At 49.9% G+C, this 27,957-nt stretch overlaps 2 protein-coding genes across 12 annotated transcripts; one reads left to right on the top strand and one right to left on the bottom strand.

Annotated features, from left to right (window-relative positions):
• Positions 1 to 317: 317 nt before the first annotated feature.
• Positions 318 to 27,941, bottom strand: TADA3 (transcriptional adaptor 3). Of its 11 annotated transcripts, none has more exons than XM_083492941.1 (10): positions 27,863 to 27,941; positions 27,638 to 27,776; positions 15,190 to 15,413; positions 11,292 to 11,545; positions 10,367 to 10,472; positions 7,891 to 8,032; positions 6,577 to 6,680; positions 6,331 to 6,440; positions 4,063 to 4,248; positions 318 to 2,732 (listed from the first exon to the last, which is right to left on the bottom strand). In XM_083492941.1, the coding sequence occupies exons 3-10, from the start codon at positions 15,394 to 15,396 to the stop codon at positions 2,540 to 2,542; spliced, it is 1,302 nt and encodes a 433-aa protein (XP_083349067.1). In that variant the 5' UTR covers positions 15,397 to 15,413; positions 27,638 to 27,776; positions 27,863 to 27,941; the 3' UTR covers positions 318 to 2,539. The 11 variants fall into 11 exon arrangements, with proteins under 11 accessions (XP_083349067.1, XP_083349072.1, XP_083349071.1 ...); XM_083492946.1 differs by having other exon boundaries at positions 15,190 to 15,407; XM_083492945.1 differs by having other exon boundaries at positions 27,647 to 27,776.
• Positions 16,629 to 25,650, top strand: ARPC4 (actin related protein 2/3 complex subunit 4). The gene is made up of 6 exons (XM_083493585.1): positions 16,629 to 17,010; positions 17,364 to 17,482; positions 20,648 to 20,759; positions 20,852 to 20,947; positions 22,093 to 22,263; positions 24,752 to 25,650. The coding sequence occupies exons 1-6, from the start codon at positions 17,008 to 17,010 to the stop codon at positions 24,755 to 24,757; spliced, it is 507 nt and encodes a 168-aa protein (XP_083349711.1). The 5' UTR covers positions 16,629 to 17,007; the 3' UTR covers positions 24,758 to 25,650.
• Positions 27,942 to 27,957: the final 16 nt, after the last annotated feature.

The raw sequence follows: 27,957 nt of genomic DNA, 5'->3' as shown, positions 1-27,957 counted from the left end.
TGCTTCAGGTTAAGAACAGTTTCAGGTTAAGTACAGACCAAATTAAGTACTTAACCCAAGGTACCCCTGTACCTTCCCAGTAATATTGACCTTTCCGTCCTGCGAGTCTGGGCTCACCTGGTTATATTTCAAGAATACATCCAGAGCCTTGGCTAGCCTGCTCCAAAGTCTCCCGTGCTATTTTAGGGTGGGGTTTGCTAGATCCCCTTCAGCTTCTGTCAATTTCTCCTACAGCACTCAAATTTATCAGTAACATCCTCTTGGGTCCTAGCCAAACCCTCCGGTCCTTGACAAAGTTTACATCCAAACACACCAGCTGCTCTCGTAGTCATGGGTTTATTGACACTCTGGAAGAATTTCTAGTGAGGCACCATGTTGACACAGACTGGAAGAGACCGCAGCGTGTGAAGAACTCATGTGATCCTTTCCCAAATGCCAGGCCTTCCTCCGGGCTTCTCCGCCGCTGCCCTTTCCAGCCCCCAATACCATCTGTTCCCAGAGTCGCCTCACGTCACAGGCCAATGAGGCTTGAAACCTCCTCTAGGCAGGCACAGCAGGAAGTGTTTGAAAGTTGCTGGTACGTGAAAGGGGGGGGGGAGAGAACAGGCCCCAAGTGCATATTTAAATATAGGCATTGTATGCTTAATTAAGACAGCCATCAGCTGCCCATCAAACTTTCAGGAGGTAAAGTCAGCGGAGGTGGAAGAAGTCTGCAGATGCAGCTGGTGAGGTGTGTCCAAGAGGAAGCCCAAAGCCTTGCTTCAATCTCCTCCTACTGCTGTGTTGGAATTGTGCTATGCTGCCAGCCGGAGTCTGAGGCTCCCTTGCGCAGCGCCGCAATACGGCATGACTACAGTAAACGGTAAACACACACTTGCAGCCAGCTGCGTAAAGCTGGGAGCAGGGCGCTGGGTCCTCAGCTTCCTGGCCCCTCCCCTCCAGTGGGGCCTGTCAATCACCTGACACCCCAATGCCATATAAAGGGAGCAAGAAGAAGGTGAAACTTAGGCAGAGTGGGCAGGACCATTCCAACCGCTCTTGGCAGGCAACAGAGGAAGAAAAGGCAGTGCTGGCCTAGCCTGATCTGTATGCCCTCCGAAGCCGGCTAGATATTATGCAGTTGGCAGGGTTGAGAGTTCTCTACATGAGTTCAGCCCATCTCAGGTGATCTCTGCTCTGCCCCCTCCCTTTCCCTCTCCCCGTGGATCTGGGAAGTCTGCCCTTAAGGCAGCTCCTGCTTGTTTGTCTTTCCCACAGGGGGTGGGGAAAGAGACCCTGATGTTTTACTTCTTCCCCACTCGCTTTCTTAGGTCTGCGCCTTTTCCCAGGATGTTGCCAGGGGAGCCAAGACACAGGTTCGCAGAGAATGGAAGATGCCTCTCTATACCCAGCGGCTTTCCACAGTGGGTTCTAGCTGCTATTCTCATTAGTGATTTTCTTGTGCGGCTGGGATAGGTGCAGGCCCAGCCAAGGCCACTCCAGCCCCTCCCTTCTGCCCAAATGCCAAATCCCACCTGCTTTGCTCTGCCCTACAGGGAACGTACTGCCCTAGGGCCTCTTCCAATCAGCCATTGCATCGTAGAACCCAGGGGACCCCTTTACTCGATTCCCACACCAAGGCCAACCCCTCGGTAGGTCCTTTAGACAATCAGAGAAAGGGGAAGCAGGGGCAGAAGACATCACACCACCAGAGGAAGAGGCTGAGCAGGACAGGGAGCAGAGGAAAGCCGTCAGGGCTGCCTCTCAGGCTCACTAACACCCACCATCCTCCACAGCGCAGGGACCTTCACTATTTGTCACAGGCCAACGGGGAACAGTCCGGCTGAGACCCTACAGGAGACAAGCAGCTCCCTCTACTGCTCAATTCCACACACTTCAGGCATCTATTTACACTGCCTAGGGGTCAGGTATTCCAGTTTCTGAGCTTCACTGGCCACTTTAACTTGGGTCTGTCCCAGATTAGGGCACCGGAGTGTTGTGGCAAATTGTTCCCAGCTGAATGCCACTCAGGCGCTTGGGGAATTCTGGCCGCCACCTACGAGGTTTCGCTGTCTCTGCAGCCTCCGAAGGTTCGCATGCAGCGTGGAGAAAGAGGGGCAGAAAATATGAAACAGAATCCGAAGCCATCCACCTCCACAAGTTTATACGCTGCAGGCAGAATCCCGGAAGCGTCTGTGCGATGATCAGACCCGACTCGTAGGTTCTGTCCCGTTCCCCGTCTCCAAAGCCACAAGATGGCCCTGCCGATGTCCGAGGAGGAACTGCCAACTTTAGCAGCAATCAAGGCTCCCCCTGCCCCAGCTCACCATGCAACGAGTGCTCCTAGCCACACACAGGAAGGAGGGGTGGCAAGCAGGCCAAATCCAGCCTGCCCAGGTCCTTGGCTGCAACAGGATGCTGGTAAGCTGAATGGAGGGAGCTGCTGCAGTCCATATTTGCAGCTGTCGCCTCCCTTAAAGCTGGGGCCTACACCACGGTTCAAAATGGAGGCGCTTGGGCTAAGGGGTTCCCAGTTAACACGACCCCGGGATGCGAGGGCTTAGCCATCAAGCAGTTTCAGGATGCTCTCGCGCTCCTTGAGGCTCTTCCAGGCCTGGTCTTTCTCCTTCTTCGTCGGGGTGCGCTTCTTCTGGCGGGCGGCCATGATCTTGCGGAAGGCGTCCATCACCTCGTTGTCAGCCATGCGCACCCGGTGGCGCAGCTCCTGTCTGTGCAGCTCCTCCTTGGCCAGCCTGCAAAGGGTTGCAAGGGGTTAGGGGGTTTGCGGGATCCGCGGGTTGCTTTTCAGCAATGGGAAGCAACCCCCAAAGCAGATTTGCAACCGGAATATAACACGGTAATTAAAGAAAAAAACTTATTTATATTTGACACACAGCAGTACAGTGGTGCCTCGCAAGACGAAAAGAATCCGTTCTGTGATTCTCTTCGTCTAGCGGTTTTTTCATCTTGCGAAGCAAGCCCATTGACGGATTAGCGGATTAGCGCTATTAGCGGCTTTTATCGGCTTATCTGCTGATCAGATCAGCAGATAAGCGGCTTAGAAAAAGGGGGGGGGAAGGGGAAAAAACCCGCAGGAACTCGCAAGGCATTGTCGTCTTGCGAAGCAAGCCCATAGGAAATTCGTTTTGCGAAGCACCTAAAAACGGAACACCCTTTCGTCTAGCGGGTTTTCCGTCTTGCGAGGCATTCGTCTTGCGGGGCACCACTGTATTTAAATAATCCGGTCAGTGGTGCCATTCACATGCCCAGGAAAACAAAACCATATTCGCCTGGGGCTGAAACGAGGGCAAATTTAATAAATAAAAAGAAGAAAAGATTGTATTTGATATCCCGCTTTATCACTACCTGAAGGAGTCTCAAAGTGGCTAACATTCTCCTTTCCCTTCCTCCCCCACAACAAACACTCTGGGAGGTGAGTGAGGCTGAGAGACTTCAGAGAAGTGTGACTAGCCCAAGGTCACCCAGCAGCTGCATGTGGAGGAGCGGGGAAGCGAACCCGGTTCACCAGATTATGAGTCTACCGCTCCTCGCTCCTAACCACTACACCACACTGGCTCAACCACCAGGCAGGCCTTCCCGAGGAGAGCATCCCACTGACAGGAGGATAAGGCAGGAAAGGCCTCTTTCTGACACCCTCCGGCTCTCCTTGGAAGGTGGCATGTATAGAACGGTCTCCAATGCTGATCTGAGAGTCCGGACAAGCTCCTATGGGGAAAGGTGGTCCTTAACGCAAAGCGGTCCCAAACTGGATAAAACACGGGAAGGTTTCAACCACACCATGGAAACCCTAAGCCGCGGCAGTCTGTGCTTCCATCTTTATCCAGCTCTGGTTCGGAACACCAACCCCCAAGGAGGAGGAGGGCAATAAAAATGAAACAAAAAACATCTGCATGGCCAAGAAGGCAAAGGGATGAGGCTATTAGATTCTCCACCCACATCTGTTTTTTTAAAAATGGTAAATTATTCTAACCGGTTTCAACCTTGCATTTTTACAATGTTGCCACCCACCCTGGGGGATAGGGGTGAAGGATGGGCAAGAAATCATTATCCTCCTCTTCCCACCTGAGCAGCTCAACTTTCTTGGCTCGGTTGTGCGCGCTCAGGGCTTTGAGTTCAGCCTGCCTCTTCCGCAGCTCGGCCAGCACCTCGTCCTCCGAGTCCTCAGCAGGCCGGTCCTCCGACTCCAGCAGGCCTTGAGCAATCAGCTCTTCTTTGATGCGGCCTTCCAGAGACTTGGTGTGGGGCACGCTGCGAGAGGACACAAGAAGCGGTGCCACGGTGAGGGAAACCTCAGCACCCACGAGAGGTCTGGTGGCAGGGAGCAGAGCATAAGGTCTAGACCAGTGTTTCCCAACATCTGGTCTCCAGCTGTTTTCAGACTACTATTCCCATCATCCATGGCCACTGGTCTTGCTACCTGGGGATGATGGGAGTTGTAGTCCAAAAACAGCTGGAGACCCAAGGTTGGGAAACACTGGTCTAGTAAACTGGAACACCTGGTAAGCTTTGGCTGAGTCATTCGTTCTCAGCCTCGGTTTCCCCCTTCCGTATAGTTGGAACTGATTGCTCTCTTTGGCAATCTAGCGGTATGCAAAATTAGCATAGTTTTGTAGTTTATGTTTTCACCGGGTCCCACTCATGCAGCAGATTTCCTCTTCGTCTCCTCTCCCCAAATCTGCTCCAGAGGGGTCCCAACCACCAGTTTTTGGGAGCGTGCCAGGTGTGTGTGTGCGTGTGCACGCAGGGGAGTGGAGGGGGATGAGACAGTGCTGGATAAAGCCAATTGTGTCTCATGGTTTGCATTGATATTATCATTTGTAAGCCGTCTCAAGGTCACCTGTGACAGAAAACGGTATACAAAAGCTGTAAATAAAGGTGACGCCAGTGGCTAGTCCTGGGCTGCTTTTGTGTGTGGGGGGGGGTGGCACTGACAGCTTTCCCAGAGTTACCCCACCACCTGACAGTGCCACCTTTCCCACGAAGCTGTCACCAACATAGCCACTTTTGAGATGAAAGGTTAATATTTTTCTCTGTTTTTAAGTCCTGTTTTTTTACAAGTCTCCGATGGCAAATAACTTGGACTGCTTGTTAGTTTTCACAGCTGCCCTTTTACGCAGCTAAGATTTGGAACCCATTTTTAGAGTTTGGTTGCTGTGATGATATACAGTCATGATTTACAGTTTGATTTAGTCAAACCTCGGTTGTAAAACGTAATCCGTTCCGGAAGACCATTCACCTTCCGAAGCGCTCAACAACCGAGGATCAAAGGGCGGACAGCAAAGTCAATGGAGATAAAAGGGAAAAACTCCCTAGAAGCCGTTTCCGAAAATAGTTTGAAAACCAGAGCAGTTACTTCCGAGTTTTCGGTACTTGGGAGCCGAAATGTACAATAACGGAGGAATTCGGGAGCCAAGGTTTGACTATATTCGGAACTCCCCCAGCCTGCACCCCAAAAAGAGCCAATGAGGGAGAAGGGACCAGATTTCTAGAAGGCTGATTTAAAAGGAACAAGAATCTACTGCAATGTGCTCTACGTGGAGCTACCTTTGAAGGTGACTCAGACACTGCAATTAATCCAGAATACGGCAGCTAGACTGGTGAATGGGAGTGGCCGCCGGGACCATATAACACCGGTCCTGAGAGAATAGCATTGGCTCCCAGTATGTTTCCGAGCACAATTCAAAGTGTTGGTGCTGACCTTTAAGGCCCTAAACGGCCTCAGTCCTGTATACGTGAAGAAGCATCTCCACCCCCATCGTTCAGCCCGGACACTGAGGTCCAGCTCCAAGGGCCTTCTGGTGGTTCCCTCCCTGTGAGAAGTACAGGGAACCAGGCAGAGGGCCTTCTCGGTAGTGGTACCTACCCTGTGGAACGCCCTCCCATCAGATGTCAAGGAAATAAGCAACTACAGTGGTACCTCGGGTTACAGATGTTTCAGGTTACAGACTCCACTAACCCAGAAATAGTACCTCGGATTAAGAACTTTGCTCAGGATGAGATCAGAAATTGTGCTCTAGCGGCGCGGCGGCAGCAGGAGGCCCCATTAGCTAAAGTGGTACCTCAGGTTAAGAACAGTTTCAGGTTAAGAATGGACTTCCGGAACGAATTAAGTTCTTAACCCGAGGTACCACTTTATCTGACTTTTAAAATACATCTGAAGGCAGCCCTGTTTAGGGAAGTTTTTAATGTTTAATGCTGTATTGTGTTTTTAACATTTGATTGGGAGCCACCCAGAGTGCCTGGGGAAACCCAGCCAGATAGGGGGGGATATAAATAATAAATTGTTATTACTTATTAATTATAATTATTATTATCCTACAAAGCGCTCACCTGAAGGGCTTGTTTTGGCTGCGGGGGGAAGTGCTGGCCCCATCAGCTGCAGAGTCCTTGCCTGCTATCTCAGGAATAGGCGAGTCTTCGATGGGGGAGATTATGTTCTCCTACACAGAGAGAGGGAAGATGGGAGAGGTGAGGCTTACAGGGTCTTGGGCCTTCTGATGCCACCACCTCCTCTCCCCGAGAAATCAGGGCCTGCTGAAGCCAAAGGAGGACCCAGTCTGGATTTTGTCTGCTTACTTCTACTAATGCCTGCAGAAGCCGCTGGGTCAGAGGTCCAAAGGGGCAGCCGTCCTCAGGCTGTTCATGCTGGGACTCGGACTTCTTCAGCAAAGCGTCAACATCTGGAAATTGTGGGAACAAAGGAGCAGTTGAGTAGCAGGATGGGCTGGTTGGCTTGGGACCTTAGGCAAAAGCGGGAACCCCTAGGCAGACGCCCAACTGCATAGGAATGTTCTGTAGTGGGAAGAGTTTGGGCTTTCCCATAATAACCACGCGGCCGTAGGGGAAACCAAACCTTTGGGTGCACCACAAGTCAATAGGAAGAACCTTATACCAACCTAGATGAGCAGTCCATCAAGCCGAGGGCCATCAAACCTTAAAGGCACTGCTAGCCTAGGGGAATAATAGCTCAGTTGGTTGGAGCGTGGTGCTGTTAATGCCAAGGTTGCAGGTTCAATCCCCGTACAGGACAGCTGCCTATTCCTGCACCGCAGGGGATTGGACTAGATCAGGGTTTCCCAAACTTGGTCTCCAGCTGTTTTCAAACTACAGTTCCCATCATCCCTAGCTAGCAGGACCAGCGGTAAGGGATGATGGGAACTGCAGTCCAAAAGCAGCTGGTGGCCCAAGTTTGGGAAACTCTGGTCCCTTCAAACTCTATAGTTTTATGATTCTATCCGAAGACTTCCGCCCGAGAATCCTTAGTTAACTGGGAGTCACACCCGCAGGCTGATCTGCATAAAGGAAGGGTGGGGAAGATTTAAAGCACTACATGCAACGGTGGATCAAAGGCCACTTGGAGGGGTCAGGGCACCCAGTAGGTGTGGTCAGGGCCTGGGTCCTCCCCTTCTCTCTCTCTCTCTTGCCCTCTCTCACTCCCTCCTTGCCTCCCTGCCCACCAATATCCTGCCAACTTTCCCCTCCATCTATGACAGCAATCAATTGCACATTGCTTGCCTCTCCAACTGATTAGTGCTGGGAACAGTTGAGTAGTGCTACCGTGCCAACTGAAGCAGGAAGCGGGAGGCAAACGACGGGATCTCAGTGATCCTGCCATGTGCCTCCCACCCATCTGGCTGTCCGGGAACGGCGAAGAAGCACGCCCATGGGAGCCCTCCTCAGCTGTTCCTAGGGCTAAACAGCTCAGGTGTGGCAGGGAGAGAGACCTGCAGGGGAACACAAAGTTTGACTCAGGGCTGCATGAAGCCCGCGGTATGTCGATACATAAAAGTGTGCGCCGTATTGGTGACATATAAAGCGTGGCCCCTATTAGTGAGCTGCGAAGTCCCCCAGAAAAGATGGCACAAGATTCCGCAGAAGGCTCTCGGGTACCTTTAGTGTCCAGCTCTGTCAGGGGCCCCAAAATGCCTTTCTTCTTGTCAGCAGTAACGGCGGCTCGAGCCCCGTCCTTCTGCTCCTCCAGCATGTCTTCTTGGGCCCAGCGCTGGGAGTAATGCTTGCCCAGAGGTGGGATCTATAGGGGCAGGAAAACGGTGCATTCACATTGTGCAACAACAGGGTGGAACGGCGAGTCTAACTCTGCCTCCGCTCATCAATGTCCAGATGTTTTGCTCCCTCCCTCCCCGGATGTAGCTCCACACAAATCCCACTGCCCTCCTCTCTACCGTTTCCTCTTCCTGCCTGCTGGTAAAGGTAAAGGGACCCCTGACTGTTAGGACCAGTCACAGATGACTTTGGGGTTGTGGCGCTCATCTCGCTTTATTGGCCGAGGGAGCCGGCGTACAGCTTCCGGGTCATGTGGCCAGCATGACTAAGCCGCTTCTGGCAAACCAGAGCAGCGCACATTAACGCCGTTTACCTTCCTGCCGCAGCGGTACCTATTTATCTACTTGCACTTGACGTGCTTTCAAACTGCTAGGTGGGCAGGAGCTGGGACCAAGCAACGGGAGCTCACCCTGTCGCGGGGATTTGAACCGCCGACCTTCTGATCGGCAAGCCCCAGGCTCTGTGGTTTAGACCACAGCGCCACCCACATCCCCGGATGTAGCTCCACACAAATCCCATTGCCCTACCCTCTGCCGTTTCCTCCTCCTGCTAGTCCTTGCCTCCATTTCACCATGTGCACTACCTTATTCCCTCCCCCAACAAACCTGCTCCGTGCTGAACTCCATTGCGCCCCTCAATGTATCAGGCACCCTCCCTTTTGTTGCTTTTAGTGATATCCCCATCACCTTTCGCTAGGCAACTGAGACAGGCATCGTAGCTAAATGCAGCGGTCAACAGGCAAAGAAGGGAAGAGGAGCACACAAATTGTCTGCTTGCCACCTAGGACAGTTATCCAACACGCCCAATGGCAGGTGCAGCCCGCTGAGCAGGCAAAACCACAGAGGAGAGCCATGTTAAGCAGGGGCAGACGTAACACTGCCCACGCTCAAATGAAATACTGATGCAAGATAGATGCAGAGGAGAGCTCTTTCATCTTGCCAACGCCAGGTGTTACTGAGGGTATATGTGAAGTTTTATCTCCATTTAGTAAGAGCTGCATGACAGTCTCCCTCCGGAAGTTGTGGATTCTCCTTCTTTGGGGGTTTTTAAGCAGAGGTTGGATGGCCATCTGTCATGGACGCCTTAGCTGAGATTTCTGCACTACAGAGGGCTGGACTGGGATGACCCTTGAGGTCCCTTCCACCTCTACATTTCTGCGATTCTGTGACTCTCTGATGCTCATTATACACCTTTAGGCACCAGGCAAAAACGTGCCTTTTTAACCAGGTCTTTGGTTGATCCGATTTACCTCCTATGCCCTTTTAAAATGTTTTGGGGGGTTTTTTTGGGTGGGGGAAGCTATTAGGTTGTTGTTTTTATTTTTATTAGGTATTTTGTGGTTTTATATCTTGATTTTATTCTGTGAACCGCCTTTAGACCCTTAGGGTATATAGGGCAGTATACCAAATCAAAAAATAATAACAATAATGTGACAGCTGTTGTTTAAGCTGGCTTTGGTATTTTATATAACCCCAGCTGTTGCATCTTTTATTCTTCCAATCTTATGGCAGAAGGCCATGTTGAATTCTTGGGTACAAAGGACAGATAAAAGCCTTTCAAGGTAAAATATATAAATGACAAGAGAGGTGTTTCATGAAGCAGGGGAATTTCCGAGGTCAAGAGAGGGAATGTGAACAAGAGGCTGGTTGTGTTATCTGGGAAGCATCAACATGTGACCTTGCAGCTAAAGATAACGGAGGTGGCTCGTGTGGGGAGGCTCCCTTCACTTTGGCACCCGCTGTCTCACATATCTGGCTGGTGTTAAGGCTATAAAAGTTCCATATCCAGCAATAGCCAAGTCTCAAAGATAAGAAGAGAGTTACAGCAACTTGGACTCTGCAGAACTGGCGAAGCTGACAGGAAAAGTCCGAAAACAGGACGATCAAGTATTCCAAAAGGACTGGAGTAAATTTATACGGTATCTGAAAGCAATTAACCTCACTAGCAGGGTTGTCCGACGACTTGAAATGAGAAACTTTCCACCTCTTTATATTTATTTATATTTTGAACCATTATGTAATGAGTGCAATTAGAACTGGATAACGTACAAAATGCAATGATATAAAGGTTAATTTTGAAAGCCATGTGGCAGGAGGGAAGGAAGCCGATAGGCTCTAAAGAGCCTGGGCGGTAAAGTAGATAATATGAATGTGAATGTATATGATTAAATGGAAAATAAATTTTAAAATTATTTTTTTAAATAAATAAATAAAAAGGGCTACTTGGTGGACGTCAGGAAACTTGGCTGCGAAGGGGCAGGTAGGCAGGCTGAATGAAGTGTCTCAATCAAGCTGATTTTTACCTTGTAGTGTTCTGCTTCGTCTTCAGGTGGCTTGAGGAGCTCTTCTAAGGTACGCACCTCCTCACTGGTGAGGTCAGCACAGTACGGCTCCACCGAAGCCCAGAACCTGCAAACAAGAGAGCAGGACACTAACACTGAGAAATATACACACCTGTAGCTCAGGTACTCTGGCCAACAAGAGGAAAAGACAACCTAAATTCCTCAGTGGAGTACACTAAAGGACAGTAGTACCTTGGTTTGCAGCCGTTTTGGATTACAGCCACGTCAAATTCGGAAGTGTGTGTCCCTTTTTGGGGATTACAACCCATTTTTTTAACCCCCCTTTTTTTTGGAGGCCCCATTGGCGAAAGCGCGCCTTGGGTTACAACCAGTTTTGGTTTACAACCGGACCTCCGGAACGGATTATTGTTGTAAACCAAGGTACCACTGTAATATAAAACTGATTATCCAGCAATATTCCAACCATATCTTGTGGGGTTTTGTACGGAGATATGTAACGCAACTCATTTCCTTTGATCTGCATACCAGCGGGCAAAACAATGGGTTACATCTTCAAATCGACCGCTTTCAAAAATACATTTTCATTGCTGCAGAGGTGTATCTGTTTCAAGGAGGTGCCTTCGCTGTATTCTTTTGGGCTAAAAACAGTCTTGTTTAAACAAGCCTACTCAGATGCTCATACAAATTTTAATTGGTTGCAGTATCTTAACTTTTTGTACGTTTTAAAGTATTATTGTAAACTTTTCTTGATTTTCTTGTTTCCATTTTGTAAACCGCTTTGAGTGTTTTGGGTTTCTTTGCAGTCCAGCAAAGAGAGAGAGATAGATAGATAGATAGATAGATTCTCCCTTCAAGAGATGCAGATTATATGTAACAAAGTATTTTTCATTATTATTGCTGCAGTGGAAATCCCTCTCCCACATACCTATTAGGTGCATCATTTTTGGGGATACGGGGCACATCAATTGGGTCATCTGGGAATTCGTACTCCTGGATTTTGGGCTGCAAGTTCTTGGATTTGGGCCGACCGGGACCCTGCCCTGTGCTGTGACCTCCTTTCCCTTCCAGCTTCTGTTTCTTGGGTTTGCCATGTTTGACAGGAGTGCCCAACTCATGCTCTTTTTTTTCCAGCTTCAGAAATCTCCTGTCTCCTTTCTTGTCTTGCCAATCTGTCAAGATCTGGAAAAAACCAAAACAGCTGCTTTGTTAGTCCCTGTTAAGAGAAAAAGGCGATATAGTCATTCATTCATTCATTCATTCACTCACAGGCTGCTAAGTCACTGCCCCAAAACTGCTCCCATCTCCTTGGTCCCAGTGACTCCTGCACTGCATTCTTCTTTTCATAGCACACCTGAGCTGGGGAGGGGGGAATTCAGGTGTTGGAAGAGGTTTCGACAGAAAAAGGTGGCTCCATCACTGGCAATGCCACATGCTAGACAACATTTAGAGGGTAACAAGCACTTTCTTCTTGAAATGCACTGTGCTAGAGCAAGATATTAATATATATAAATCCGTATTTAGAATCAGGGAGTGTAGCAGGCATGTGAAAAAGACCTTCTAGATGATGTCCAGCTTCTTTGCACCCACCTCCCCCTTCTGCACATCTAGGAGCTGAATTGAGCAAACTAACTGTGCAAGTGGAAGAACTTCTGGTTGCACAACAGAACCTGCCCTCCCTCTGCAGGCTTTCCTGGGCAGATTTTGGGGGGTTGCAGTGTACATCTGGGGATAATGTATTGGGCGAATTCTATTGCAGGAGCAGAAGTCATCCCACTTTCTTGGATACAGCCCTAGGACTCTTGCAAGGCCTTAGCTCCATCAATTGCTACTGGTGGAAAGGATGGAAGAGCCCACAAAACCCGAGTACAAAATGTCCTCAACACTTTCAGGAGCTCGGCCTACACTCGAGTAGGACCCTGGCAGAGACACATGCCCGACTGGCATGTTCTCTCCCTCCTGGTCGATCGTTCAGGAGCCTCAAAAGCTTTCTTCTGCCTGAACATCACAGCAACCAATGCCAACCGACACCAGCACACTTCGGGATCCGCAGAGTTTGCACAGTTGCGTGACAGACCTCAGCAACTCAGCATTTTGGCTAATCTACTTTATTTACATATAAACACACACGGAGCACTGCAACATGGCTCCCTCTCTCTCTAACATCAGACAGCAAAGAGAGAGAAAAAAAAGGACAATAGTCCCACTTCACGGAACACAGTAACACAAACATCCTGTCTCTGTCACATCTCAGTCTATGGAGTCAAAACATATAACGTCATGTGATAGACAACAATCCTATGACTGCAATCATGGAGCAGGAATTCTAACAGACACTTGTGATTCGCAGCAAGTGTTATTCAGAAGCATACAGCCTCTGACCGAAGAGGGAGAACATTTGCTTAATCCCCCTTTGAAATCATCTACCGTATTTTTCGCCCCATAAGACGCACTTTTTCCCCTCCAAAAATGAAGGGGAAATGTGCCTGCGTCTTATGGGGCGAATGCAGGCTTTCGCTGAAGCCTGGAGAGCGAGGGGGGTCGGTGCGTACCGACCCCTCTCGCTCTCCAGGCTTCAGGAAGCTCTGCGCAACCCTCGGGAGACCGGCTCGAGGGTTGCGCAGAGCTGCCTGCAATCCCGGGACCAGCGCAGCTCTGCGCGGCCACCGGGAGCCGGGGGAGAAGCTCCGCCCCGCTCCCGGTGGCCGCGCAGAGCTGCCTGCCGTCGCGGGACCAGCGCAGCTCTGCCCGGCCACCGGGAGCTGGGGGAGAAGCTCCGCCCCGCTCCCGGTGGCCCTGCAGAGCTGCGTGCGGTCCTGGGACCAGCGCAGCTCTGCCCGGCCACCGGGAGCCGGGGGAGAAGCTCCGCCCCGCTCCCGGTGGCCGCGCAGAGCTGCCTGCCGTCGCGGGACCAGCGCAGCTCTGCCCGGCCACCGGGAGCCGGGGGAGAAGCTCCGCCCCGCTCCCGGTGGCCCTGCAGAGCTGCGTGCGGTCCTGGGACCAGCGCAGCTCTGCCCGGCCACCGGGAGCCGGGGGCGAAGCTCCGCCCCGCTCCCGGTGGCCGCGCAGAGCTGCCTGCCGTCGCGGGACCAGCGCAGCTCTGCCCGGCCACCAGGAGCCGGGGGAGAAGCTCCGCCCCGCTCCCGGTGGCCCTGCAGAGCTGCGTGCGGTCCTGGGACCAGCGCAGCTCTGCCCGGCCACCGGGAGCCGGGGGCGAAGCTCCGCCCCGCTCCTGGTGGCCGCGCAGAGCTGCCTGCCGTCGCGGGACCAGCGCAGCTCTGCCCGGCCACCGGGAGCCGGGGGAGAAGCTCCGCCCCGCTCCCGGTGGCCCTGCAGAGCTGCGTGCGGTCCTGGGACCAGCGCAGCTCTGCGCCGCCATCCTGAGCGGGGCGCTAAGTCCCGCCCCGCTCGGGATGGCGGCACAGAGCTGCCTGCCGTCGCGGGACGGCAGGCAGGTCTACGCCGCCATCCCGAGCGGGGCGCTAAGTCCCGCCCCGCTCGGGATGGCGGCACAGAGCTGCCTGCCGTCGCGGGACGGCAGGCAGGTCTACGCCGCCATCCCGAGCGGGGCGCTAAGTCCCGCCCCGCTCGGGATGGCGGCACAGAGCTGCCTGCCGTCGCGGGACGGCAGGCAGGTCTACGCCGCCATCCCGAGCGGGGCGCTAAGTCCTGCCCCGCTCGGGATGGCGGCATAGAGCTGCCCTCCCCATCGCCAGCCCCACAAGCTCGGGGGACAGCGAGGAGGCAGAGCGTGCCTTCCCACTGTTCCCCGACCTGGTTCTTCCAGCCCCGCACCTGGGGGGGGGAAATAAAAATTTTTTTCTTTCTTTCCCCCCCAAAAAACTAGGTGCGTCTTATGGGCCGGAGCGTCTTATGGGGCGCAAAATACGGTAAGTCACTAGCTGTCATTACATCTTGTGGGACCAAATTCTATAGCTTAACTATGTGCTATGTGAAAAACCACTTCCTTTTGTCTCTCCTGAAACATTCAGCTTCATTAGATGTCTCAGACTTTTAGTATCAGGAGAGAGAGAGAAATTTCTCTATTTGCTTTCTCCACACCATGTATAATTTTCTATACCTCTCTCATGTCCCTCTTAACAAAACAAAGAAGAAGAAGAGTTTGGATTTGATATCCCGCCTTTCACTCCCTTTAAGGAGTCTAATATTCTCCTTTCCCTTCCTCCCCCACAACAAACACTCTGTGAGGTGAGTGGGGCTGAGAGACTTCAGAGAAGTGTGATTGGCCCAAGGTCACCCAGCAGCTGCAGGTGGAGGAGCGGGGAAGCGAACCCAGTTCACCAGACTACGAGTCTACTGCTCTTAACCACTACACCACACTGGCTCTCAAAACAAAATACCCAAACTTTGCCACCTTTCTTCATAGTGGAGTTGCTCCAACACCCCTTGATAAATCATGTTGCCCTTTTCTGAATGTGATAAAGGAGGTGTTCCCAACCTGTGGTCCACAGACCACCACTGGACAGCAATCATCATTCAGGTGGTCTGCAACATATATGTGGATTTGTGGCTGAAAACAGGAGATGCCACAACCGCTGTGTTAAATATTCGTATCAATTTTTAATTCTATTTTAACTGCTTATACTGTTTTATGATTTTCATTCTATAAAAAACTGCATTCTAGATGAATAAAAGGATGCAATTAAAAGATGCAATTAAATCCAATTAAAAACCATTCAGCACATTAGAATTGCTACAGCAGGAAGCCCCTAAGCAATTTTCAAATGATCCATGAGGGGGGAAAGTTTGGGAACCACTGAAATAAAGCATCTCATTTCTATGGAGCAGCTTGATTTCCATCTGACCTGGGTCTCAGTCTCGAGCACCCGAAGCCGGCGGCTGGCAGAAGACAGCAGCGTTTCGAGCTCCAGCTGCAGGGTGTCAAGTTCTTCAATGCCGATGCCATCATCTTCCGAACGGGCCAGCACAGCTGTGTAGCGAGGGCACACCTTCAGGTGGTCCACAGACTTGAAATCGTGGAACTGAAGGGGACAGTCCTTTAGCTCAGACATGGTGCAGCCAGCTGGGTCTGCAAAAAGAGAAAGTGACATGAAGGAACGGAGCAGCAACAAACGCAGGTGCCAAACGCAGGATCAAAACAAGCAGGGAGTAAAAGCAAAACAAAATACAGTGGTACCTCGGGTTAAGTGCTTAATTCGTTCCGGTGGTCCGTTCTTAACCTGAAACTGTTCTTAACCTGAAGCACCACTTTAGCTAATGGGGCCTCCTGCTGCCGCCGTAGGACAATTTCTGTTCTCATCCTGAAGCAAAGTTCTTAACCCGAGGTACTATTTCTGGGTTAGAGGAGTCTGTAACCTGAAGCGTATGTAACCTGAAGTGTATGTAACCTGAGGTACCACTGTAGAAAAAACGATAATGGTTAACTGGCCAAGTGACACAGGCTAGCACAGAGAACTCTTACCCTACGGATAACCAGAGACAGGGAGGCGGCTCACAACCAGGAAACCTGCATCGATGGAGACATGGTGACAGGTATCATCAGCCGGGCGGGCAAGGAGACACGGTGAGGGACAAGTGTTGAAGGGATGTGAGCAAGCAGATTGCAGGTGGAGGAAAAAGAGGAGGAGGAAAAAAGAACGAGAAGGCAAAGCTAGTCTACAGAAGATCAGCAGGTGGGAAAGGGACCGCAGAATGGGCAGTGGGAGGGGAGACCCTCTGCAGGGTTAAGGCACAAACGTGCAAGGGAAGAAAAGCACAAAGCAATGAGGGTTTGGAAGGTGGGATAAGCAGCACTGGAAAAACGGACCCAATGTGCAGGATGAAGAAACAGGTGATGAATGAGCGGGGGGGGGAGAGGCCAGGAGGGGGCGCTGGAGGAAGGAGGGGGGAGATTGCTGGGGTAGCTTCCGGTTTCAGGGGCTCCTTCCGGGTTACACTCACCCAAGGCCCGCGCATGCGCACAGGGAAGGGGAGAAGCAGCGCCGCGGGCGGGGCGCCTTCGCGACTGCACGGTGGGGGAAGGCGAAGGCTATACTGTATAGATAGAGACCGAGCTCTACCCCGCAGGACTGCTTCCTCCTCCTCAGCTCCGCTCACTTCCTTCCTGGCCCCTCCTGCGGCGCCTCCCGTTGGCTGGACGCTCCCTCGGCCGCCCCGCCCCTATTGGCCGAGAGTCAAGTTCTACAGAGCTTTTTTTTTTTTTCTTCCTTCCCCTCAGCCTCCTGCTATTGGCCCGTGTCCCCTCCGACCACGCCCACACCTCTCTCGTTCCCAAATATGGAGACGGGGAGGCTTCGGTCGTACCAACTGAGGAACAGGGGTGGGTCAGGAGGGACAGAGCGAGGAAAGCAAACGACAAAAGACAAAAAGGGCTGGTTGCGTTCTTTTCCGACACTGTATTAAAAAACACCGACCTCACCTAATTCCAGAAACCGGGCGGGGGCGAGAGGAGCCGGTATTGAGCGCGCGCATCCACCTATCCACCCCCCTCCGCGAAAGATTTTGGAGCGTTCCAGAAACGAGGCTCTCTCTCTCTCTCTCTCTCTCTCTCTCTCCCTCCCCACCCCACCGCGCGCGCCGCCTCCGCGTCTTGGCGGGGGCCACTTCCGCTTCCGTTCTTGGGACCAAGACCCTCGGCTGTTGCCGCTGCCGCCTTTGCTGCCATGGTGAGGGAGTTGGGTGGGTGGGTGGGTGGGCGGGCGAGGGGGTGAGACGGTGGGTCTGGCTGACAGGGCCTGGCTGGGGCAGCGCGAGGCCCGCCGAAAGGGGAAGGGGAGGAGGGTTGTCCGTTGGCGGTAACCGGTCAGGGCAGGAGGGGAGGCGCTGCCGGGCCCGGGGAGGGAGTTAAGGGGGCTCCGAAGGGAAGCTTGGCGCTGAGGGGAGACGCCCAGGCCCGGCTGAAAAGGCCTCTTGCTGCCCAGAGGAGGAGGAGGGTGCGCGGTGACGTCACGGGCGGCGCTTTTAAAGGTGCGACGTTTATTTTGAGGGGGGGGAACCTGTCGAATCTCCTTCCTTGCAGACTGCCACCCTTCGCCCTTATCTCAATGCTGTGCGCGCTACCCTGCAGGCCGCCCTGTGCCTGGAGAACTTCTCGTCCCAGGTGGTGGAGCGGCACAACAAGCCGGAGGTGGAAGTCAGGTGGGTGTCGGTGGTGGTGGGTATTGGGGGCGGGGATGGGGCAGCATAATAAATATTGCTCATAATAATAATGTGCTTTTTTTGAATGGAGGGGGAATGGTCTCCTTCGGCCTTGTCGGCACCCCCTTCTTCTTCTTTTCCGATGGCTATGAATTGGTGTCGATTGATGAACGGGTGTTGTTGTTTTTTTAAACCTTTAATACCGGGGATTAAAGCAATGTGCGCGAAGCGAAAGGGCGGCTGATGGAAACGGTCCTTCAAGGGCTCATTGCGGGAAGCAGAGGCAGCAGATGCAGGCAGAAGGTTGGGGGATAAAAGCCGCATACGGAAGTGCGGAAACCGAGGAGGTGGAGTCGAGGGAGAATGAATGGAAGGGCCTGAAGGTTGCCATGGGGACTGAAAAGTTTCCACATTGCAATGCGCTCCAAAGTGAAATGATAGCTGTCAAGATAGGTTGCTGGTGGAGAGATGGTGTGCATCTTAATTCTGCTACCTTTCTCTCACCACCCATTGTTCAAGGTTTCCCATACCCTAAATACTTTTTTTAAAAAAAGAGTTCTACACTGTGGTAATCTGTTTTATCTGTTGTTCTTTGAAATCTTAGAGTTTCAATGTGTTTTGCTGACTTGTAAGCCACCTTTGAAGGGTACAGACCCTAAAAGATAGGGCGGGAAATCAAATAAATTAAAAAGGCTGCAATCCCATTTTTAAAAAATAACTTTTATTTTGTGGAACATTTGAGGCTGCAGTCCTAACCTCATTTACTAGGGAGTAAGCATTACTGAATTAAGTAGAACTTATTTATGAGTAGTCCTCGTGTGTGCTGTTAATTGGTCAGCACAAAAGCTCTTCTTGGTTTTCCAGGGGCTTGCAATTTTAGATTCATTTTTTTGCTGTTTGTATTTTCTCCCCGCTGTCATGACGTTAGTGCCCTCTACCTTCTCATTTCTTGACTTCTGCTTATTATTCCTCTTCATCGTATCATATTTTTGTGACTTACAATAACCTTCTTCTTAATTTCCGTGGCCCAAGTATCTGACCATCCTGCTATGGATAGTGTTGATCAGTTGGTGATTATTATTATATCTTTTGTTTTATTTTTGTCTTGTTCCTATTCTGCATGTCAACTGTCATGCCACTGCTTCATTCCATTCCATAAGTGGACCATGGTGACTGCAGTTACACAAATTCAATCTTCCATATATACTGATCCTCATACTTTTTGAAATTGTGGCTGGCCCATTTTTAATGTTCTCTAATTTCAGCACAGGCTTTGGTTCAAAGAGCTATGCATGGACTGCAGCATTCAGATATCACCATTCCTTCTGCATCCTCTTGGGTTCTCTAACCAAAGACTTCCCCAACCTCCTGGGTCATCTCTGAATAAGTAGCCACAGGCTTGTCTTGACTTCCTTTTTGCACTGTCTTGGGCGGGGAGCAAAAGAAAGATGGCCGTATGAAGAGCAGTAGCAAGGAAAGGAACATTTTGCCATCCCCCTGTAGTTCCTCAGCTGGAAAGTCTGGTTAGCAGCTGAGGGGAAACTGCAGCTGCTTAGATACTCATGGTAAACAGACAGTCCTTCCTGCCCTCTCACTTGACGGTTTTCCTTGGCTAAGAGGGGGCCTCACCCAGGAATCATTCTGGTAGAAATCAGTGGAGTAAATGCCACTCTACTGACTTGTATTAAGTATGGGAAAGAGGTGGCATGGCCACCAACGAGTGAGGCCTATGCTTGCTCTCTGCTTGCCTCCTCCTGCTGTTTATTCCCTCCCCACTGCCATAAAATCTATGTGAAAGTGTGTAAAGGGAGCCATCTAATTCTGAGCATTAAGAGTCCCTGCAGATATTTCCCTAGTCAAAATGTTACTGAATTATGTGAGTACAGTAATCAGTTTAGAGAAATATTTGAACAAGGTCTTAGCTGTGAAACAAATGGATAATCTTACATTTGCTCAGAAGGCAAATATGACTAATGCATCATGGTTCATATGGGTGCATTAGTTGGCCTGAAATGTACAGGTGTAAAATCAATACATTTTATTGTGCCTGTCTTGCAAGCTCCTGGTCCTCATTCTTATGTCCCTATCTTTAGAACAATTGTATTCTGTGTGTTGTATGTACGGTAGTTTACATCAGTACTCTGCAGAAAGGTACTGCAGTTCTGTGTGAGCTAAAGTGCAGTTACACAAGAGGAAGTGCTTGTGGTCTGACTAATGCCAGAAAGGCATTTGCCCACAACTACCAGACTTGGACCTTCTTCGGTCTTCTGGCAGACTAGCTGCAGGAGCAAATTCTAGAGCTGCCTGGCTCATAGACATTGGATTGCTCACAAAATGAACAAGATGGTTTACTAGGTCAAAAGTCTCCCCAAAAGTTGGAAAGTGAATATGATGGAACTTGGAGAGGCACTTCTAATGATTTTTTGTGTAAAGAGTCTTAGCAACTCTCTCTGATTGTGCTCATTTGCATGTTCTACCTCAATTCCTCTGGTCAAGTAGTTGAATGAATCCCTTGTACAGGGTCCTCAGGACAGTGATTGTCAGTGTACAGCCCCGCTCTGTATCTGGGATGTACCTTACCCAGAACAGCTATTGCATGGCTGAGTTATCATATATCAGCTGCTGGTGGGACAGGCATCAGAGGGCAGATTGCAGCCAGCAGGCCATATGTTATCTACATCTGCCAGGCAAAGGTATAAGCACTGGAAGCTAACTTAACACTGTTGTCTTGGTCCAAAGAAGAATTGTTTATATGATTTCTTACTCACCATGAAGTCCCAGGGCAGGTTACAACAGATTAAAGAGACAATGTTAAACATATTCAAAACAACTAACAATCATTACAATAGCGTGGACACTAAAAAATGTGTCTCAGATGTCAAATGGCTTAGGGTAAAGAGGTGTGCCATCAGCATATGATGATAACAGTACAATTAGGGTGCCAGATGCACCTCTGTGGAGAAGGAATTCCAGAACTTTAGGGCACCACCTCCTGAATTTTAAAAAGTGGTGAAAGCTTGCAGAGCTTGCATTTAGGAATACAAGTTCAATGGTTGGGGAGGCAAGAGAACATTGGATTGTGCTGTGGCTGGAATCCTTCCGAAGGAGAGACAAAATATGCCTCTCCGTGGTCCCTGACATAGATTTGTCTCTGTGGGTTTGCAGAAGCAGCAAGGAGTTACTGCTGCAGCCAGTGATCATCAGCAGGAATGAGAAAGAAAAGGTCCTAATTGAAGGGTCAATCAACTCTGTGCGAGTCAGCATTGCAGTGAAGCAGGTAAGCCAAGCATGGAGGGGAGATGAGGGGTGGGGTGGTCATTGCAACCCAACCTGAAAAACGCTAACGGCTGTCCCTTTTCTCTTCCACAGGCTGATGAGATTGAGAAGATCCTGTGTCACAAATTTATGCGCTTCATGATGATGAGAGCAGAGAACTTCTTCATTTTGCGTCGGAAACCAGTTGAGGTAAGGAGACCTGACCCAGGGTCAGTGGCGTGGTACAAAGGGCTTCTTCTGTTGTCTCTTAGCCAAAGCAACAGCATGTGACACAGGCCATTTCTTCGACAGCTGTTGTAGCATATCCCACACCTCACTGCTGTCAGTAATGTGAAGCTCTCTCAGGAGATAAGATGTCTGACTGAGTGGCTTTTATTTTCAAGATGTTGCTTGACTGCCAACATCTTCCACAGTAGTATTAGCAGTGACAATGGCTAACAGTGAGCTTGCCTCTTGCAGCACTGGTATGACTCAAAAAAGGGTGTGGTTTCAGCCCTGTGTTGAGCTTGGTCACTAGAGTCCAAATGACTGAGTTGATGTGAATACCAAAGCCTTGATCTGCATTTTCTTACAGGAGATATGCATGTGTGTGCTGCTATACACTGATGGATGTTAAAATGGCTGCCTCCATAACTGGTGTTGCAGTATCGGCAGACAACAGGGGTTAGGGCCATTACTCCAGTGTGGTCTGTGTGTTCTCCTGATTCTTCTCAGCTGTTGGATTTATTATCATAGAATCTCAGAATTGTAGAGTAGGAAGGGACCCCGAGGGCCATCCAGTCCAACCTTCTGCAATGCAAGAATCTCAACTAAAACATCCATGACAGATGACCATCCAAGTTCTGCTTTAAATCATCTAATGAAGGAGAGTCCACCACCTTCCAAGAGTGTCCATTCCACTGCTGAATAGCTCTTAACTTCAGAAAGTTCTTCCTAATGTTTAGTTGGATTCTCCTTTCTTGTAATTTGAATCCATTGGTTTGAGTCCTACCCTCCAGAGCTGGAGAAAACACAGGCGACAGCCCTTTAGATATTTGAAGATTGCTATCATATCTCCCCTCAGTCTCCTCTTGTTTATTCTAAACATATGAAACTCCTTCAACTGTTCCTCATAAGGCTTGGCTTTATTGACTGGGTGGTTAGTATAGCTAGTTCTCACTGTTACATGTAGCCAAGCCCACTACATATATCTGCAAACTGTTTATGGAAGGGAGAAAAAAGCAGGATAATTCCTTTCTCCCCATGCTGAGTTGGTGTCAGAGTGAGTAGGAGGTGTGATTGTTGAGTCTTTGCTTAATAGATGCTAATTACATGCTGCTTTCCTTTTATCCCAGGGCTATGACATTAGCTTCCTGATTACAAACTTCCATACAGAGCAGATGTACAAGCACAAGCTGGTGGATTTTGTCATTCATTTCATGGAGGAAATTGACAAGGAAATCAGCGAGATGAAGCTGTCCGTCAATGCCAGAGCTCGCATTGTGGCAGAGGAGTTCCTGAAGAATGTAAGGGTCTGTTAGGCAGAAGTGAAACAAAAATGGTATGCCAAAATTCACCAGTGGTTTGTGGGAGCTTGGTTGGTAAGTCATGTGACTGCCAGCGCCACCTGTAGAAGAGCAATGCCTTCTAAAGAAAAAACAAAATCATGTACATGTTGCAAGCCACCTTGAGGATGGTTTTAACTATGGAAAGCTGGCATTTGGATAAAATGATGTATGCATGTAAAATTGTTTAGAGATGAAAATGAAGAACTTTATCACAAGTGTTTATGAAATGTTTTTAGAAACAGCGGGAGGCCTATTGGATACAAAATTGTCTGTGGGCATAGAAGCCCTAGGTTTAGATATCTTCTTGACTATAAAGAGTTCATCACATAGCCTTGAGTAGTAGTACCATATTTTTCACCCTATAGGACGCACCGTCCCATAAGGCGCACCTAGTTTTTTTGGGAGGAAATAAAGGGGGGAAAATTATTTTCCCCCCCCACCAGGCGCGGGGCGGGGGAAGCCCGAGCTTCCCCGACCCCAGCCCCCAGAACAGGCAACTCTCCGCAAGCCGTGGGAGCCCAGCGCCGGGCTCCCGCACCTTGCGGAGAGCTGCGTGAAGCCTGGAGAGCGAGAGGGGTCGGTGCGCACTGACCCCTCTCGCTCTCCAGGCTTCAGCGAAAGCCTGCATTCGCCCCATAGGACGCACACACATTTCCCCTTCATTTTTGGAGGGGAAAAAGTGCGTCCTATAGGGCAAAAAATACGGTAATTGCTCCTTTGTTTGGTACTCATGAGCACAAAACCCTCGGTATGGACTGTTCCAATGGGAATCAAATAGGAGCTTGTTTGGATTCCAAGTTCCAAGAGAAGTGATCTGAATTACTTGTTACATGCTGCTAATAGCAATGAAAATGCAAACAAGCCCTTGGAGGTGATAGCAAAAAGGTTGGTAGCAACCTCTTCCAGGTGTCTTCCCTTGTAAAGTTCTCGCTAGAGAAGTGAACTGCTCCAGGGTGTTGCAGTGTTTGTGTCATTTTGGTTCATTTAATATTTGTGACACTTCTGTATCTACAAAGTTGATGCCAGTATGCCACGAGACAAGGCTTAAGGTTTAGTATTAGTGTACAGAGCCCTTAACACTGCCTTCCCTAACCTATGGCCCTCCAGATGGTGTTGGACTACAACTCCCTTCATCCTTAAACATTGATCATGTCGTCTGGGCTGATGGGAGTTGGAGTCCTAAACATCTGGAGGGCACCAGGTTGGGAAAGGCTGCCTTAACGTCTTAGGATACCTGAGAACAAGAGTGCCTTGTCTTCTATATAATAGTGGTCACCTCAGTCATCGGAGAAGGTGCTTCTTACAGGGCCACATGACCCTGAGGTGACCTGGGGCCACTGGTTATTAATATATTTTGTTTCTTTTTTGTACAGTGGTGCCTCGCAAGACGAAATTAATTCATTCCGCAAGTCTCTTCATCTTGCGAGTTTTTCGTCTTGCGATGCACGGTTTCCCATAGGAATGCATTGAAAATCAATTAATGCGTTCCTAGGGAAACCGCCTTCAGACCAGGTCCGGGGACAGTCTGTTCCCGGACCTCTTCTGAAGGCTGGGGGGGGGGGGACAAGGGCTTTTCTTCCCACCCCCAGCATTTTAAAAAACCCCGGGACAGCGGAGGACTTCTCCGCTGTCCGGGCGATCTTAAAATGCTGGCGGGCGGCATTTTAAAATCGCCCCGGGACAGCGGAGGACTTCTCCGCTGTCCGGGGCGATTTAAAAGCCCCTGGGAAGGCAGGCAGGGGGGACAAAGACTTTCGCCCCCCGCCCGCCTTCAGAAGGTGTTCCCGCCCCGCCGCCCGGCTTCGGAGCAGCGTTCCGAAGCCCGGCGGCGGCGGGAGGAGGCGTTCCCGCCCCACCGCCCGGCTTCGGAGGAGGTCCGAGGACAGTGGGGAAGACGCGCTGCGCTTCCCCGCTGTCCCGGATATTTCCCTATGGGCTGTCGTCTTGCGAAGCAAGCCCATAGGGAAATTCGTCTTGTGAAGCGCCTCCAAAACGGAAAACCCTTTCGTCTAGCGGGTTTTCCGTCTTGCGAGGCGTTCGTCTTGCGAGGTACCACTGTATGTTGCTTCGAGATTTTTTCGAATATAAAGAGATTTAATAAATTTTCTAAATACAGTAAGTTTTCTCAGTAGTTCACAAACTTAAAATTTGAATGTTGTCAAAATTCTAAAATATCTGTACAATATGACATGGAAACCAGCTAAAATGCACTAAAGGGCCCAGGGACATAAAGACTTCACTTAGCCCTGAAAACACCATAATTTAGGCACAAGGCGAGCCTTTTTGGGATAGGTATTCCACAGTAAGGGCACCAACACTGAAAAGGCCCTTTTCTAGCCCGTGTATGTGACTGTTAATAGTGTGTGCCTCTGAGAAGCTGTATTAATCAATTTGAGTAAAGCAACTTTGAATTAATTGACTTCTCTTTCTCTCTTTCCCCCCACAGTTCTAGACTAAGGGCTGGAATCCACAGCTTGGCTTTCTCATTTTCTCTGCACAGCCACCTTGCTGCGGCTTCAGAGAGGGCCACAGTTTGGGAGCGAGATGAGAAGCAGCCAGACCTGCGGGGGCTGTCCCAGCTAAATGTACACCATGCTCGCCAGCGTGCCCAGGGGAGGGGAGGGTGCTTTTTTAAATAATTTTGGAACAAAACTGTGCTTGTTTAAGACTGTGTCAACTTGATATCCTTTTCTTTTTTTAAAATGACTGATACTTGCTGTTATTTGTCTACTTGAGTCTCTTAGCGGCCGAGGCCTTGTGGGGGGGGGGGAGGGATCGACTGTTCCAGCAGCCCTCAGAAAGAGTTGTTGCGGGAGTTCATCTCAGTGCTGTGCATGCAAAAAAACACCTCTGACAGATAACACACAAAAGCTGCCTTTCTCTATAAGGTTTGGCCCCAGTAAATGAGGCCTGAAGCAACTCTTTGGACAAACTGGCAGCCTGACTTGGAACGTACAAGGGTACAAGGTGTGACTACCTTGGTCTGCCTCCCAAACGGAATCATGAGTTTGCAGGCAAGCCAGGTGCTGAAGATGGCAGTCCTCCCCTGTGCCAAGTCATTCCCATTCTCTAGAGAGATCGCCCTCTCTGTAGCCCACTTTCCCTTACTCCCACAGCAATCAGAGCATTCTGAGCACAGCACTGCCTCCTGTTCATTCCCTTTCTATTCCCTTCCACATCTGTGCCAGAGGGAGCTGTGATGGGAGGGGCCAGGCTATGTGTCAGCAAAACGCGACGGAGCTGGAATCTGTAACTCTTGGTTCTTTTTGCTATGGCACTTGCTGTAACTTTCTTACTCTGGGACCTTCCCTATTAAAGCCTTTTTTTCCCTTCTTGCCTCCTGAAGTTAAGCGGTGGTTGCATGGTTTCTCTGTGGTGTGCTGAGTCTGGTTATGCTGCCTGGGAAGTACATGGAATTTCTTGTCGTGTCCCAGCAACTAGGATTGACCAATGTTCTGTGTTTGCCCTAAAGCAGGCATAGGCAAACTCGGCCCGCCAGATGTTTTGGGACTACAACTCCCATGATCCCTAGCCAACAGGACCAGTGGTCAGGGATGATGGGAATTGTAGTCCCAAAACATCTGGAGGGCCAGGTTTGCCTGTGCCTGCCCTAAAGGATGTTTTCAGAGTAGGTGCTCTTTCCTCACCTTAGTAGACTGTAGGCTGCATTCTCCCAATCCAAGGCAAACCGAATTACCATGCTCCCTACAAAGAACATGTTCTATTATGTTATGACGGTATCTCGTTGCTTTGTAAAGAACAGCTAATCCTTCCTGAAGTGAAGATAATATTCTTGCTGGGTAGATTTGCTCCACCTTTTCTAAAGCTCACATGCACCTATTTTGAAAGGTTTTTATTTGTTAGGTGTGTATATTGTAGGATGTGCACCCATGGTAGAGATGGCTAACATATGGCCCTCCATACATTCTACTTACATTGAGCCGGACATTGGTCCATCTACCACACTGCTGTCTATCTACACTGACTGGTGCCTGCTCTCCAAGGTTGGGGGCACAAGTCTCTCCCAGCCTTCCCTGGAGATGCCAGTGTTGAAGCTGGGACCTTCTGTATACGAAGCGTGTGCTCCATCACTGAGCTATGGCCCTTCCCCAGAGGTCCAGTCATTCCTAACATTGGTGCTGATGGGAGTTGGTTAGCTATTCCTTTCCTAAGCCACTGAGGCAGTGTAGTGGGTATTGAAGGTTTTATAAAAGGAAACAACAGTTTGCTTAAATATGACATTAAATCCTACACTCAGCGCTGCCTATTCCTCTAGTGAAAGTTGGCAAAATATTCCCTGCCTCAAAGCAAAACATTAATGACGCTTCATTAATTGGCAAAAGGAGAAGAATAACTAAATTTCACAGTTTCTCCTGTCCTCCCCCCTGCACCACCGCAATGTCTCCGCTTTCTTTTTTTAGACGTCGTAAAGGGCTGTTTTAAGCATTTCCCTTTTTCTTAAGGAGAACACCCTTTGCTGGTTCCTCAAGTTCAGCTTCTGCCATTGTGGGCAAGAGCACTGTAGCCTATAAATGGATTTGTGGGCTGCTTCCTGTAGTGTGATTTGATGTTCTTGTGCAGCATTGCAAATCCTCATACTCTTTATACAGTTACTCACACGCATTTGTCTACACCAAGACTCGGCTGGGGGTGGGGGGAGTTGAAATGGTCCTGAAGCCGAGCAGCAAGAGAAGTAAAGCATCTGCTAACAGTGGCGAAGACTTGCAAGGCAAAAGGCGATCCAGCAGCTTGGCTATTGCACAGCAAGCACAAACTGCGGAACCATATGAATGTGGGGAAGCAATGAATGACGCTAGATTTCAGAAGACTGCATGGTTCTGAGGACAAAATGTATTTGCGGTGGGGGCTGTTGGTTGCTACCTACTGGACTTGAAACCTAGATAAACCTGACTTGCTAAATCCAGTTTCTCATAGAATCATAGAGTTGGAAGAGACCACAAGGGCCATCGAGTCCAACCCCCTGCCAAGCAGGAAACACCATCAGAGCACTCCTGACATATGGTTGTCAAGCCTCTGCTTAAAGACCTCCAAAGTAGGAGACTCCACCACACTCCTTGGCAGCAAATTCCACTGTCAAACAGCTCTTACTGTCAGGAAGTTCTTCCTAATGTTTAGGTGGAATGTTCTTTCTTGTAGTTTGGATCCATTGCTCCGTGTCCGCTTCTCTGGAGCAGCAGAAAACAACCTTTCTCCCTCCTCTATATGACATCCTTTTATATATTTGAACATGGCTATCATGTCAAAGAGACCTAAAGAGGCAGGTCTGTTGTCCCTTCTGAACATTGTAGCCAATGAACATGAAGCCCCTTACCTCACGCACCTGCCAAACTCAAGTGTTGCTCATCTGTTCCTGTGTTGATAGTAGCTCTCCACTACTGAAGAATTCCTAGTTTAGCTAGCTTGTCTTTCAGAGAGTAGTGGAAGGTTTTTCTTTCCTGCAGTTGATCCCCCTGGGATGGACAAAAAACAATTCAGATAGCATACACACCTCCGTACAGTCTGTTTTAGAGAAAGGCAATGAAAGAGAGGCAATTACCCCCATCCGCTGTCTCACCATCCTCAGCCAGCAGTGGTTGGTGTGTGATCCTTAAGAAGCCCACCCAATGGGAGGAAGGAACAGAATCCTGGAAT

The sequence above is a fragment of the Podarcis liolepis genome (assembly GCF_965112155.1).
Source record: "Podarcis liolepis genome assembly, chromosome: 2".
Classification (NCBI taxonomy): domain Eukaryota; kingdom Metazoa; phylum Chordata; class Lepidosauria; order Squamata; family Lacertidae; genus Podarcis; species Podarcis liolepis.
This window is presented reverse-complemented; position numbering and strand designations above follow the sequence as displayed.